The following is a 14,647-nucleotide window of genomic DNA, read 5'->3' as shown; positions in this document are numbered from 1 at the left end:
TCTGAAAAATAATAAGAATGTTATCTTCATCTATTGCTTCATCAAACACTGTCATAAATTTTGAATCTTCAAAATAAGATTGAAGTAAGATTGTCATAAATAAGAATCTTCATAAAAAACAAACAGGACGTAGGACTGCCTCACTTTAAAACGTATTTTTAAAACTATAGAAATACAGCCCGGCACAGTGGCTCACACCTGTAACCCTAGCACTTTGGGAGGCCAAGATGGAAGGATTGCTTGAACTCAGGAGTTCGAGACCCGTCTAGGCAACGTAGCAAGACTCCATCACTACGAAAAATAAAAAATAAAAAAACAGCTAGGTGTGGTAGTACATGCCTGCAATCCCAGCTACACAGGAGGCTGATGCAGGAGGATCACTTGAGCCCAAAAGCTTGAGGCTGCAGTGAACTGTGATCACCACTGCACTCCAGCCTGGGTGACACAGCAAGCCTTTGTCTCAAAAAATAAACATAAACTATGGAAATATCCATTAATGCCATTAAAGCAATTTTAAGTGAATTAAAGATATATTTCAGCATGTCAATGATCTTCAATTAATAATTTAGAGTATGAGGGAAAAAGCAGAAGTTGTCTAGCCATAAGAAAAATATGAAATTCTATACTAACTGTATATTCAGAAAGAAATGAACATTTTGCCTACACTTACATTAATACAGGAAAAATTTTAAATTTTGGATAAAACAAATAATTACAAACCTGTATAAATTGATGCTCTTTATTAAATTCTTCTTCATCTTGTGCAATCAAATCAAATGCTTCAGCTGAAAAAGAATACGTTTATATAAATAAATTACACTAATACCTAAACAAACACTAGCATACAGACACAAGTTAGGAAAATGAAATACTAAGGAAATAAAGTTGTAACAAGTATGTAAAAGCTTGCACTCATGATTGATGCATCTGTATTAAATGCTGAAGTCTACGGTTGTCAAACTTTTGCTAAAGAACACCTTGCTGCAGTTGATTGTGTCACTAACTTACCCCAATTTACTCACGGGCTTTACAATGAAAGCTTTTTCTTTCTAAAATTAATTTTTGCTTTGGAGAGTTAGGCACTCTTGCATTGAGGCACTCGTCCATGAATGCTGGTGGAATTTCATCGGGAGTCATCAGACCGATAAGCCCTCTATAAGCTTGTCATGAAGATGGCTGCAAGGGTGCCCCAGGACCCGCTTGCCACCCATCCCAGGAAACCCCAGTCTGGACAAAGACTAGGAGTCCCCTAATGTCTGCCCTCAAGGTTCCTGCCGAGTACCTCAGTTCCCCCTGGGAAAGGAACACCAGCCTACGCACACTCAACCCCAGGCCGAAGACCACCACTGAAATGCCTCAGAGGGATGGGGCAAATGGGCAAAGAGGGCCAGGGCCAGAAACACAACTGGGAGTGGTGGATTCGTAGCAAACTAGGAGGCCCAAGACCCTGCTTGAGGCATCAGAATTGCCAAGAACTTGAAATGTGTTGGTGAAATGTCTGCCAGCCAGATGCTAGACTGCCTGGCTGCAGCACTCTGGGCCTCTGCCTGGCAATGCAGGGTTGGAGCAGAAAGGAGAAAAGTGAATGGTGACCCAGAGGGCACAGTCCACTCATGGCCCAAACATGATGGAGGCTCCCCACTATCATGTGTCCATGAGGGACCAATCAGATCCACACTGCTCCTTTGGGAACCTAGACTGTATCCCACATTCACAACCTAAGACAAAAGAAAAGCAGACAGGATATTTCCGTTCAGGAAAAGCACCAAAGACTGCTGAGGCTTCCTACCTGTCAGAACAGTGCTAGTTCTTCACCTTGTTAAGTGACCATTTCTTATCACACACACACAAAAAACTTTTTTTTTTTTTTTTGAGACAAGGTCTGGCTCTGTTTCACAGGCTGGGGTGCAGTGGCACAATCTTGGCTCACTGCAACCTTTACCTCCTGGGCTCAAGCGATGCTCCCGCCTCAGCTTCCCCAATAGCTGGGCCCATAAGCATGTGCCACCACCCTCAGCTAATTTTTGTATTTTTTGGTAGAGATGGGGTTTTGCCATGTTTCCCTGCCTGGTCTCAAACTCCTGGGCTCAAGCAATTCACCCACCTTGGCTTCTCAAAGGTCTAGGATTACAGGCATAAGCCAAAATGCCCAGCCTTAAAAAAACACATTCTTAACCTACAGCATAGAACCTAGGAATGAGCATCAGGAGAACCATGAGGCCCTCAAAATACATGCAAAATCATACATTCCATAAAATATATTTCTATGAAGATTCACTGTGGAATCTATGACTCCAGCTAAGTTAAAAACCACTGCCCTAAAAGATGAAAGGACCAACCAACCAAATCTGACAGCCAAGAGAAGGGAATTAGGAAACTCGGCCCCGAAGAGGCTAATATGGTTTGGCTGTGTCTCCACCCAAATCTCAATCTGAATTGATCTCCCAGAATTCTCACATGTTGTGGGAGGGACCCAGGCAGAGGTAACTGAAACACGGGGGCTGGTCTTTCCCATGCTACTCTCATGATAGTGAATAAGTCTCACGAGATCTGATGGGTTTATCAGGGGTTTCCACTTTTGCTTCTTCCTCATTTTTTCTCTTGCCACAGACACATAAGAAGTGCCTTTTGCCTCCCACCATGATTCTGAGCCATGTGGAACTACAAGTCCAAGTCAACCTCTTTTTGTTCCCAGGTTCGGGTTTGTGTTTATCAGCAGCATAAAAACGAACTAATACGGAAGGTAACCCAAAAGAAACTTAATGTACTTTGAGGAGTTAAATATCACCTGGTTTTTAAATAATTAACCGAGCAGCTCAAAATAGTATTTATTATAATCCCAAGTGCTTTTTCTCTGAACTGTAAGGGATTCTTCGAAGAAACATCTATATTAACACTATGTTGTCTACTCATCAGAAATCAATCACAGCCAGTAAGAAAAAAGAACTTCGTATTTTACGAGAATCTATGCCAATTCTTCGGCACACCTAAAACAACAAGCCTCTTGACTGAATGCTTCCGAGACCAAACGTGGGAGCAGCCCATTTGTGTCCCCCACTGCTGAACTCTCAGGTCACAAGCAGCAGCAACGGAGCACCTGGAATAGACGGAGCTGAGCTATCAGCAAGGAGGAAGGCAGGCACGGGGAAGAAGAGGCGGTAGGCTCTCTTTTTTTTTTTTTTTTTGAGACGGAGTTTTGCTCTGTCACCCAGGCTGGAGTGCAGTGGCGCGATCTCGGCTCACTGCAAGCTCCGCCTCCCGGGTTCATGCCATTCTGCCTCAGCCCACCGCTGCCCCCCCACCGACCCCCGAGTAGCTGGGACTACAGGCGCCCGCCACCACGCCAGGCTAATGTTTTGTATTTTTTTTTTTTAAGTAGAGACGGGGTTTCACCGTGGGTTAGTCAGGATGGTCTCGATCTCCTGACCTCGTGATCCACCCACCTAAGCCTCCCACAGTGCTGGGATTATAGGCATGAGCCACTGCACCCAGCCGAGGCAGGCTGTCTTAAGGAACTGTCCTGCATAAAGTTTGTAAGTAGGCAAATTTTCATTTAAAATGACTTGGACGTTATAAGATTACACCCTTTTTTCCAACCTTCCTCTTCTGAATATCTCCTTCTATTACATTTTTAAAGTTCCTTTCTCCTTTTCAGTACAAAGGCTCCCATTTCATTAATGCTACCTCCACCCCTATTTCCCTGGATCTAGTCCATCCCTCCCAGCACCCATCAGCTTTTTCTGTCCACCAACCTTTTTAATAGCTTTCCATCTCCCCGTCTCCCTTTCCTCCCCACCCACACTAGTCATCCTTTCCAACCAGACTAGCACTCATTCCCTAAGCACCAGGTTGGTTTCATTCAATCTTTCCAATACCATTTTTCATTTTTTAATAGTAATACATCTAATAATTCAAATTTAAAAGGTGTATGTTTGATACCACAATAAAGAGCTTTTCAAAGTTAACCAAAGACTTACAAGGGTATACACTGAAAACTATCTCCCCATCCCTGACCCTCGTTTCCCACGCCCTCAGATGCAACCAATAGCTAAAATATTTCTGAAATGTCTATCTGAATTTTTGATTTTTGAGTTCAAGTAGCTAGAGATTCCTGTAGTCAGTATCTTGCTTTATCTTTCCATTGTATGTCTTCACAAATGTCTGTATGTACATCCTCCCCTCTCCTACCTTTCTACACAAATGTTACAATACTTTATGTGCTTGGAGGTGGATTTTACATAATTTATTTTGGTGATCATTCCATTTCAGTAAGTAAAGAGCTCCTTTACCATTCTGTATGGCCACAGGGTGCTTCCTTGTATGGATGCACCTTTATACCCTATTTTGTCCATCTACATTGCTTCCAACCTTATTATTACAGACAATGCTGCAAGTAATGAGCTTGCACATACATCATGTACCATTTGTACAAGTGAATCTGAAGAATAAATTCCCAGAAGCAGAACTACTCGGTTACAGGATAGTGCACGTGTAACTTTGCTAGATGCTGCAATGTCATTATACCCAGAGGCTGTGCCAAGAATGGACTAGCATACCCGTGTCTCTCACATCTTTGCTAAGACAGTTTTATTACCAAACTTTTGGATCACTACCAAGGAAGTAACTGAAAAATACTATGACTGGGTGGATTTACACTGCATTTCTTTCCATGAGTAAAAATGAACATTTTTTGTTGTACATTTAACAACCATTTTTCTTTTTCTATAAATTGTTTCCAATTTTGAGGTAGTTGGTCTTTTTCTTATTGTTTATTAGAACTGTTTATATATTAGGAGAATGGGCTCTAAACCTATAATATGAATTACAAATCTTTTATTCTCAGTTTGATTGCTAATTTTTAAAAACTTTTTACGATAGGTGAAGTGTACAGCTCAAGGAATTTTCACAATCTGAACACATCTGCGTAGCCAACAGCACAGATTAAGAAGCATAACACTGTCAGTACCCAAACCACCTGCTTCCCATGCTACCTCCCCATCCACATGTAACCACTGCCCTGCGGCTGGCTCTGCAGGACTGCACTGCCGAGCTGTACACAAATAGAATTACAGAGTCTGCGTTCTCAGTCAGCTTCATGTCATTCCACGTTACTGAGATTCATCCAATGCTGTTGCATGTAGCTTCACATCTCATTCCCACTGCAACCTAATATTCCAGGGTATGAATAAACATAATCCATTCTACGGCTGGGGGAGGGGAGGGTGGTTCCGCAGCGACTTGGAAACTTCCACTGCTAATGCGAATTTGAGAATTCGGGGCTGATACAAATAGTGCTGCTATAAACATTCTAGTATTGGCCGGGCGCGGTGGCTCAAGCCTGTAATCCCAGCACTTTGGGAGGCCGAGACGGGCGGATCACAAGGTCAGGAGATCGAGACCAGCCTGGCTAATACAGTGAAACCCCGTCTCTACTAAAAAATACAAAAAACTAGCCGGGTGAGGTGGCGGGCGCCTGTAGTCCCAGCTACTCGGGAGGCTGAGGCAGGAGAATGGCGTAGACCCGGGAGGCGGAGCTTGCAGTGAGCTGAGATGCGGCCACTGCACTCCAGCCTGGGGGACAGAGCGAGACTCCGTCTCAAAAAAAAAAAAAAAAAAAAAAAATTCTAGTATGTCTTTTGGTGAATACGTACACCCTATTCTGCTGTGTATGTACTCAGGTACAGAATTATTAGGTCATAAAGTATGAAGTTCATCAAGTTCACCTTTACAAGACACTGCCAAACAGGTTTCCAAAATGGCTGTACCAATTTACACTCCCACCATCAACACATGAGAATTCCATGATCTTTTAGGTGATAAATATCCACCATTCAGTCTGCATCATCATTTTTAGATCAAGATATCATTGAGTAAGTCCTAACTGCAACTCAGCTTCACACTTCTGACCCCTATTTCCACTAATGACTACTTCTGCCTCAAACCGCAATCACCCAAAATCTACACGTTCTTCTGACTCTCTGCCTCAGGTAACAGTATCGCCATTGCCCCAGGTAACTCAGACCACAGACCCTCCTCTCTTCCTGCCTCTCTACCATCCCCTGAGATCCAGCCATCAAATCCTAACCATTTTACTTCTGCGTCTTTCATTAGCTATTCTTTTCATTTTCACTGGGACACCTAGATTTCGACAACATCCTAAGAACTCTCCCAAATGACCCTGACTGCCAAAAGAAGACTCGCCCAGCAAGTTCCACAAGCAACGAGTCCTGATGCTTTCCAGACAAGCCTCAATCCTGGGCATGGTCTCAATCCACTCCTGGCCCACTGACCTCTCCAGCTTCACCTCCTAGCCTCTGGCCACCCTCCCTTTATCCTGCCATACAGGCTGGCCACACTGGACCATGCACCTTCTCAAACATGCCCACACTTCACCATCTCATTCCCTTCCAAACTGGGCTTTCTCTCCATTTGAAATTTCTCATGCCCCCAAAGGATTACCTGTGAAAACTCTACCTCAAAAGTGGCTTCCTATTCTTTTGCTACCTACTCACGCAACGTTTGTTTCTTCTCTGAATTCCACTGCTTTTGGTTTGAGTTTCTCACGATGCTGATGACTGTGTACTGCATTCCTGTCTCATCATTCTGGGCTGATAAGCAGTTAAGGACTGGCATACTACCTCATTTATTGCTGTAATTCCACATCAGGAGACTTTTTGAAAGAAGCTTAGTACAAGCAGTAAGTGGGAAAATTTCTTCCTCGGGCGCAAGCCTATGAACAATAAGGCCAGGCTTGACAGGCCCATGAGCAGCGCGGCTCCTTCCAGTTACAGCAGAGCTCAGCCCTGAGGGCTGCGGCACAACATCTTCACAGGCTGCGGCTCCAAATCCCGTGACCTGGCGTCGTGTAGACCTAAACCACCTTCTATATTCACTGTCAGGGATGATGCTGATCAACAACCTAACTGCTTCTGTTAACGCTTTTATCCCTTGAGATTTCATTATCTTTTTGGTTACTTTTCTTCCATCATTTCTACCACACCTTCTACCTTTCATGGACTGGTTTTTGTAACTGCTGATTTATCAGCACATTTCCTTTGCTCGGGTCAGAAATTTTAAAGGGACAGGCAAAACCTGAAGTCCCTTCCAGCCCTGCAATACTAAGGTGTCTACACAGCAGTATACAAATGCTATTCTCACTCATTGGCTTTGCTTAAGGAAATGGCTCGGCTCATTCTAAATGATTAAGACTGGCTAAAACCTGAGGTCCTATAAAAACAAGTGAAGCGCTTCCAGAATCCAGTGATAGTCCAGAAGGGATCTGATGTGACTGACCAACATATAGAGAGTAATCTTAGAAAGATCAGAAACAGTGAAAATGTTATAATAAACGTTTATCCATATACTTACAACCAGATCTGAAGTCTTCATTCATCTCATCACTTAGAGACATATTTAAATTTTGTTTGCTATTAAAAGATGTGTAATAGGCGAGGTCTGTGACCCACCTACCCTCTTCATTTTGATAGACCACACTCTGTGGGAGATCTGCTTCTGAAAAATAAAATTCCCAAAATATCAAATGACACATGTAACAACTAAAATGATAAAACATTCTCAATTTTTTTTTAATTTAGATGACTACCTTAGTTACCAACAGTACTGAAGTCTGCCAAAGCTAGTTAGAAAAAGGAAAAACCACTTCCCCAAAAGAAAAGTATCTCTTTGACGGAAGGCAAGCCAGCCTTACTCACAAAAAATCTATAATGGAGAATGAGGAATAAAGGAAAAGACTCAGCTAGAAAGGTACGTTCTCACTACATCTCTGAGAAAAGACACCACTTCTGAGCAATCCTCCCTGTACTAGTAGACTTAAAATTTTGTTTAAACTATAAAACACTAAAATATTTCAACAGGAAAGACTGGCACGTTTCACATGAAAATATATCCTATCAAGATGTACGAACATTTATTTCTTTCACTCTATTTTTTTAAAAGTCCACTTACTGTCTTTATTCTTTTCGATGGACTCGTGACATTCACATGTTCGCCTTTCACAAGTTGGTGACCAAAGGGCATCACTGAAATTAATTCCACTGTCACTAATAGGCTTCAAAGAGGCTACATCCACATCTTCTTGAATGGACACTGTAGGAGTCTCAGTGTCTAAACATCCATCCATGTGCAAAACTGTCTTATTTTGATGAGGACACTCCACCCCCTGTTTTACAGGGTCAGTCGGGTCAAAACCACCTCTATTGGCATTTGCATCATGAAAATTATCAGAGTTAAGTTTCAGGTCAGTAGCCCTGAGGGTCTTCACCAGAACATCTTTACTTGTACTTTCCTTTAAAAAAAAAAAAAAAATCAGATTTCTTCACAGAACAACAGTAAGTCTTGCTTTTTATAACTTATTTTAAAATTTATGAGAAAAATTATACAGTTGATACAAAATGTTTATTATATGAAGGAACAGAACACACAGTATTCACTGTATTCTAGACTATATGTGAATATATGAACCATTGATAAGAAACTTACCAAAACCAGACTTTGTGATGTGGTCATCGGAAACACATCAAGAGATTTACATACCAAAAGTGGGCTCTATGTGTGCATTACATTACAGGATGATAGAAACGTTGTCAGCTCAACTTTTATCATTACCAATAAAAGTCTCTACAAACATGGTAAGCCTATATTAGTGTGACTAGCCTCATAAAATTAATATGGATAAACAGCCCTTGATATTAATATCTTTTAATAGAAGTGAAGCAATTTATACTACAAATGTCCCTGGCCAGTCCAATAAAATTTGTATCAGACAGAGCAAATTTATCCAGTGCCTTCAAACTATGCTCTCCAAAACATTTTTCCAAGCGGCACTTCTTATTCTTTCCGACAATAACAACTGCTGAAAAGGGGCTCAAGTGTCTTCAATACTGTTTGTGGACGTTTGGCTGCCACCACGGTATCACATGCCAGTGAAACTTATTAACAGCAGTCCTTTCTGCTATAATAAGACAAGCAATAAGAACAACCTGGCCGGGCGCGGTGGCTCAAGCCTGTAATCCCAGCACTTTGGGAGGCCGAGGCGGGTGGATCACGAGGTCAGGAGATCGAGACTATCCTGGCTAACATGGTGAAACCCCGTCTCTACTAAAAATACAAAAAACTAGCCGGGCGTGGTGGCGGGCGCCTGTAGTCTCAGCTACTTGGGAGGCTGAGGCGGGAGAATGGCGGGAACCCGGGAGGCGGAGCTTGCAGTAAGCCGAGATCACGCCACTGCACTCCAGCCTGGGAGACACAGCGAGACTCCGTCTCAAAAAAAAAAAAAAAAAAAAAGAACAACCTGATAAGGCACAGTTTCTGAAAGTTACAACACTAAAAGGAGGTCATTCTAAATAAATGATGACTTTCGAGTAAGAAAGACATAGGTTCAAATCCTAGTGCCACCATTTATTAACTGGGTGCTTTGCCAACTTATTATATAAAAATAAACATCAAGGCCAGGCGTGGTGGCTCACACCTGTAATCCCAGCACTTTGGGAGGCCAAGGCAGGCGGATCACCTGAGATCAGGAGTTCAAGACCAGCCTGGCCAACATGGTGAAACCCCGTCTCTACTAAAAATACGAAAATTAGCTAGGTGTGGTGGCGGGCGCCTGTAATCCCAGCTACTCTGGAGGCTGAGGCAAGAGAATCACTTGAACACGGGAGGCGGAGGTTGCAGAGAGCCAAGATTCCGCCACTGCACTCCAGCCTGGGGGATAAGAGCAAGACTTCGTCTCAAAAAATAAATAAATAAAATAAATAAACAAACATCAAAACAAATTGCATATGACTTAAAGACTTAGATATAAAAATACTAGGAAAAAATACAGATGGATTGTCTTTTATTCTTCAGTGAATAACATCTTCTATGTATAACACTCTAATGTCCTGAATTGTGTCCCCTCAAAAAGATATATCCAAGCCGTAAGCCTGGTAACTATAAATTGTGATATTATTCTAAAACAAAGTCTTTACAGATGTAATTAACTTAAAGATCTTGAGACAAGACCATACTGAATTGGTCACAACGACCAATGTCTGCATCAGAGACAAGAGAAGAAAATTTCAGACAAAGACACAGAGGACAAGGCCGCATGAACACACAGAGAGATGTGAGTGGTGCTGCTGCTACAAGCCAAGGAACACCAGGAGCCAGCAGAAGCTGCGAGAACCAGGAAGGATTCTCCTCTGAGAGACTTAGGAGGGAGAACCACCTGCTAACACCTTGACTTCAGACTTTTGGCCTCCGTAACTGTGAGGAAGTAAATTTCTGTTGTTTTAGGCATGCCTGTGGTAATTTGCTCTGGCAACCTAGGAAGCTCATACACACATTAAAGCCTAAAACATATATAAAGATCAATATATTTCAATAACATAAAAACCTTATAAAATTAAGTTAAAATACAAATACCCCAATAGAAAAAAAAAAATGACAAATGCCACTTAAAGCGAGATAACTGCTTTTCATATACAACACTTGCAAAGATTAAAAAGAAACATAATGTGGAAAACTGGCTGTCTCATCCGTAAAGCAACTTAATCTTGAATAAAGAAGGCAGTTACAACTTCTAGCTTCCAGTTCTGCGTGTAAAGGGCTTGGAAGTCGCCACTCCATCCTGACAACAAGTAAAAAGATGAACAAACTGACAAATCAACAACTCTTCATAGATCCGTAAGAGAAGGTAACAGGATAAACTGCTGCCTCTAAAACGGGAGAGACAGGCAAACACAGAGAATCCTAACCTACTGGGGATATACTCCCAAGCAGAAACCTCCACAGCAAGCAGCAGAGAAGGAACAGCTAACTTTTAACTGAGGAACTGCCGCGGGCTCAGTGTGGAAAAGTCTGAGTTAAAAACTCCAGGGGATCCAGTCACAGGTGGGTCCCATGCTTTTGTGAGTTTTACCTCCAGCACGACCAAGTTCTCACAGCAAATAATGGAGAAAAATCCCCTTGGGCTTCCAGTATGGAGAGGAGAAAGGGGTCATTTTGAAATATAACAGAGCACTTTGTTCTTAGATCCGCCCTCAAGAAAACCTAACCCTGCTGGGGTTTCATCAGCGCCTAAGTAGACTGGGGAAAGGGAAATACCCAACTCCAGCTCCCTCTAGCCTCGCTGTCCGTCCTAACGGGAGGAAAAACCTGAGAAACACTTGTGGAGTGCACAGTCTAAAGGCACAGGCTCACTGAAAGACTGAGACCGAACCACAGAATTACGGAATACTTTCCCTCCCCAACATCTTACCACAACATAATGAAAGGCCTATTTACAGCAGTTCTTTTACTTGGTACATCACGTCCAGCTAACAAGAAAAAATTAAAAGGCACACTAAACGGCAAAAAAACACAGTTTGAAGAGACAAGGCAAGCATCAGAACCAACAGAACCAGATATGGCAGGGATGTTGGCATACTCAGGCCAGAAATCAAAAACAATTATGATGAATATGCTAAGAGCTCTAATGGATACAGCAGACACCAGGCAAGAACAGAGTGGCAATGTAAACAGAGAAATGGAACTTGGGAGAAAGAATCAGAAAGAAACGCCAGAGATCAAAAGCTGTAACACGTGAGGAATGTCTATGCTGGGCTCATTAGCAGACTGGACACAGCACAGGAAAGAGACTCTGAGCTCCAGGATATGCCGATGGACTTCTAAAACTGAATGCAAAGACAACAAAGAATGAAAAAACGATCTCAAAAAACTGCAGGACAACTACAGAATGTATAACATCTGCATAACTGAGACATCAAAAAGAGAAGACAAACAGAAAGCAATAGAATATCTGCAACACTAATGAATGAGAATTTCTCCAAATTAGTTCAGACAACAAGCCAGAAATCCGGGAAGCTCACAGAACACCAAGTAAGAAAAAGGCAATAGGGCTGTACTTGGAAAAAATAAATAAAAGCCAAAACCAATACTTCACCTAAGCATATCACTTTCAAACTACAGAAAATCAAAGATAAAGAAAAAAATCCTGAAGAAAAACCAGAGAGGAAAACAATCGCCTCACGCACAGAGAAACAAAGAGTGACATTTGGCGTCTCCTCAGAAACCACTAAGCACGAAGGCAGTGAAGTGAACTACTTTAAAGAGCTGAAAGAAAGAAACCATCAATCTCTAATTCTGTACCCTGAGAAATTATCCTTCAAACACGAAAGGGAAATACTTTCTCAGACAAGCAAAAACGGAAGGTGTTTATTGCCAGTAGACCTGCCTTGCAAGAAATTTTTTTAAAAGTTATTTTGAGAGAAGAAAAATACACAGGTCAGAATCTTGAATCTACAAAGAAAGGAAGAGCATCAAAGACAGAATAAGTAAAGGTAAAACAAAAATTTTATTTTTCTAATTTTTAATTGGTCTAATAACACATTGTTCAGAAAAATAATGGCAACAACATATTCAATTATGTATGGTTACATGTATGTATAAGCATATATATGTGAGGGTGTGTGTCTATATATAGACACACATATATGCTTATATATACTTATATGTAAGTGAAATGAATGATAGCAATGATACAAGGAATGGGAGGGAGGAATTAGGAATATTTTGTTATTATCAATACTCAAACTACCTGTTAAGCAGTATAATGTTATCTGAAAGTGAATATGGATTAATTGTAAATATATATTGCAAACTCTAGAGCAACCACTAAAAACAGTGGGACGAAAAAGAATTATATCTGATATGCTAATGAAGAGAAAATGCAATCATAAAATGCTGAATTAAGACCACAAAGAGGCCAGGCACAGTGGCTGGCCCCTGTAATCCCAATACTTTAGGAGGCCAAGGTGGGAGAATCCCTTGAGGCCAGGAGCTCAAGACCAGACTGGGCAACATAGTAAGACCCTAGCTCTACAAAAAATTTAAAAGTTAGCCAGGTGTAGTGACATGTTCCTGTTGTCCCAACTACTCAGAAGGCTGAGGCAGGAGGATCGCTTGAGCCTGGCAGTTCGAGGCTGTAGTGAGCTATGATTCTGCCACTGCACTCCAGTCTGAGCAACATAGAGACCCTGTCTCAAAATAGAAATAATAATAATAATAAATTCTTAAAATAAAACCACAAAGAGAATACGACTGGAAGAAAAAAATAGGAAAAAAAAAAAAAAACAAGAACAACATGGTAGACATTAATCCAACTACATCAATTAATCACTTTCAAAGTCAATGGTCTAAATACACCAACTGGCTGGGCGCAGTGGGTCACCCCTGTAATCCTGGCATTTTGGGAGGTCAAGGTGGGTGGATAACTTGAGGTCAGGAGTTCGAGACCATCCTGGCCAACGTGATGAAACCCCATCTCTACTAAAAATACAAAAAAAATAGCCGGGTGGGGCGGCACACACTTGTAATCCCAGCTACTCGGGAGGCTGAGGCAGGAGAATTGCTTGAACTCAGGAGGTGGAGGTTGCAGAGAGCTGAGATCGCACCACTGTACTAGAGCCTGGGCAACAGAGTGAGACTCAGTCTCAAAAAAATAAACAAATAAAAATAAACAGGCCGGGCACGGTGGCTCACGCCTGTAATCCCAGCACTTTGCAAGGCCAAGGCGGGTGGATCACGAGGTCAGGAGATCGAGACCATCCTGGCCAACATGGTGAAATCCCCATCTCTACTAAAGATACAAAAATTAGCTGGGCGTGGTGGTGCGTGCCTGTAATTCTAGCTACTCGGGAGGCTGAGGCAAGAGAAACACTTGAACCAGGGAGTTGGAGGTTGCAGTGAGCCGAGATCACACCACTGCACTCCAGCCTGGCGACAAAGCAAGACTCCGCCTCAAAAAAATAAATAAATAAACAAACAAACATACCAACTGGAAGAGATTCTCAGAGGAAAATCAAAACACAAGACCTAAGTATATATGTCTACAAGAAACCAATATGTAGATTAAAAGTAAATGGATGGAGAAAGATATTGCATTAAAACACTAATCAAAAGAAAGCAGGAATAGCTATATTGCTTTCAGACACAGCAGACTTCAAAGTAGGAAAAGTTATCAGAGATGAGGCAGGGTACTACATAATGATATAGAGGAATCAATTCTCTAGGAAGACATAACCATCCTTAATGTGTATACACCTACAAGAGAGTATCAACATACAGGTAGTAAAAACCAACAGAACTACAAAGAGAAATAGATAAACCAACTATCATAACTGACGACCTCAACACTCCTCTATCAGAAACAGATCCAGCGAGAAGAAATTCAATAAGCACACAGTTGAACACACTAACAATCAACTAGATATAATGGACGTCTATGGAATACTTCACGCAAAAACAGCAGAATACACATTCTTCTTATCAGAAAAAAACCCACACAATAGAAACATAATTTGAGTAGGCCCCTATCTGTTAAAGAAATAAAGGCAATAATGAATACCCTCCCAAAATAGAATACACCATGCCCAGATAGGTTCAACAGTGAATTCCACCAAACATTTAAGGAAAACATTACACTAATTCTCTACAACCTTTCTCAGAAAATAGCAGAGGGAATACTTATTAACAGATTCTATGAAGTCAGCATCATCCTAATACCCAAACTAAAGACATCACAAAAAAATAAAACGAGTGACCAATTTCTCCCATAAACACAGATTCAAAACTCCTCAACAAAACATTA

The 14,647-nt window shown here is 41.6% G+C and overlaps 1 protein-coding gene across 7 annotated transcripts in view; it reads right to left on the bottom strand.

Annotated features, from left to right (window-relative positions):
• The window catches only part of CEP192 (centrosomal protein 192), a 143,262-nt gene that overhangs the window by 90,612 nt on the left and 38,003 nt on the right, over positions 1 to 14,647 (bottom strand). For all 7 annotated transcript variants that reach the window (XM_050767533.1, XM_050767535.1, XM_050767537.1 and 4 more), the window contains 3 exons: positions 7,966 to 8,305; positions 7,369 to 7,512; positions 721 to 785 (listed from right to left, as the gene is read on the bottom strand). In XM_050767533.1, the coding sequence (XP_050623490.1) occupies positions 721 to 785; positions 7,369 to 7,512; positions 7,966 to 8,305 (549 nt within the window). The remainder of the gene's footprint in view (positions 1 to 720; positions 786 to 7,368; positions 7,513 to 7,965; positions 8,306 to 14,647) is intronic.

The sequence above is a fragment of the Macaca thibetana genome, chromosome 18 (genome assembly GCF_024542745.1).
Source record: "Macaca thibetana thibetana isolate TM-01 chromosome 18, ASM2454274v1, whole genome shotgun sequence".
NCBI classification, from domain to species: domain Eukaryota; kingdom Metazoa; phylum Chordata; class Mammalia; order Primates; family Cercopithecidae; genus Macaca; species Macaca thibetana.
This window is presented reverse-complemented; position numbering and strand designations above follow the sequence as displayed.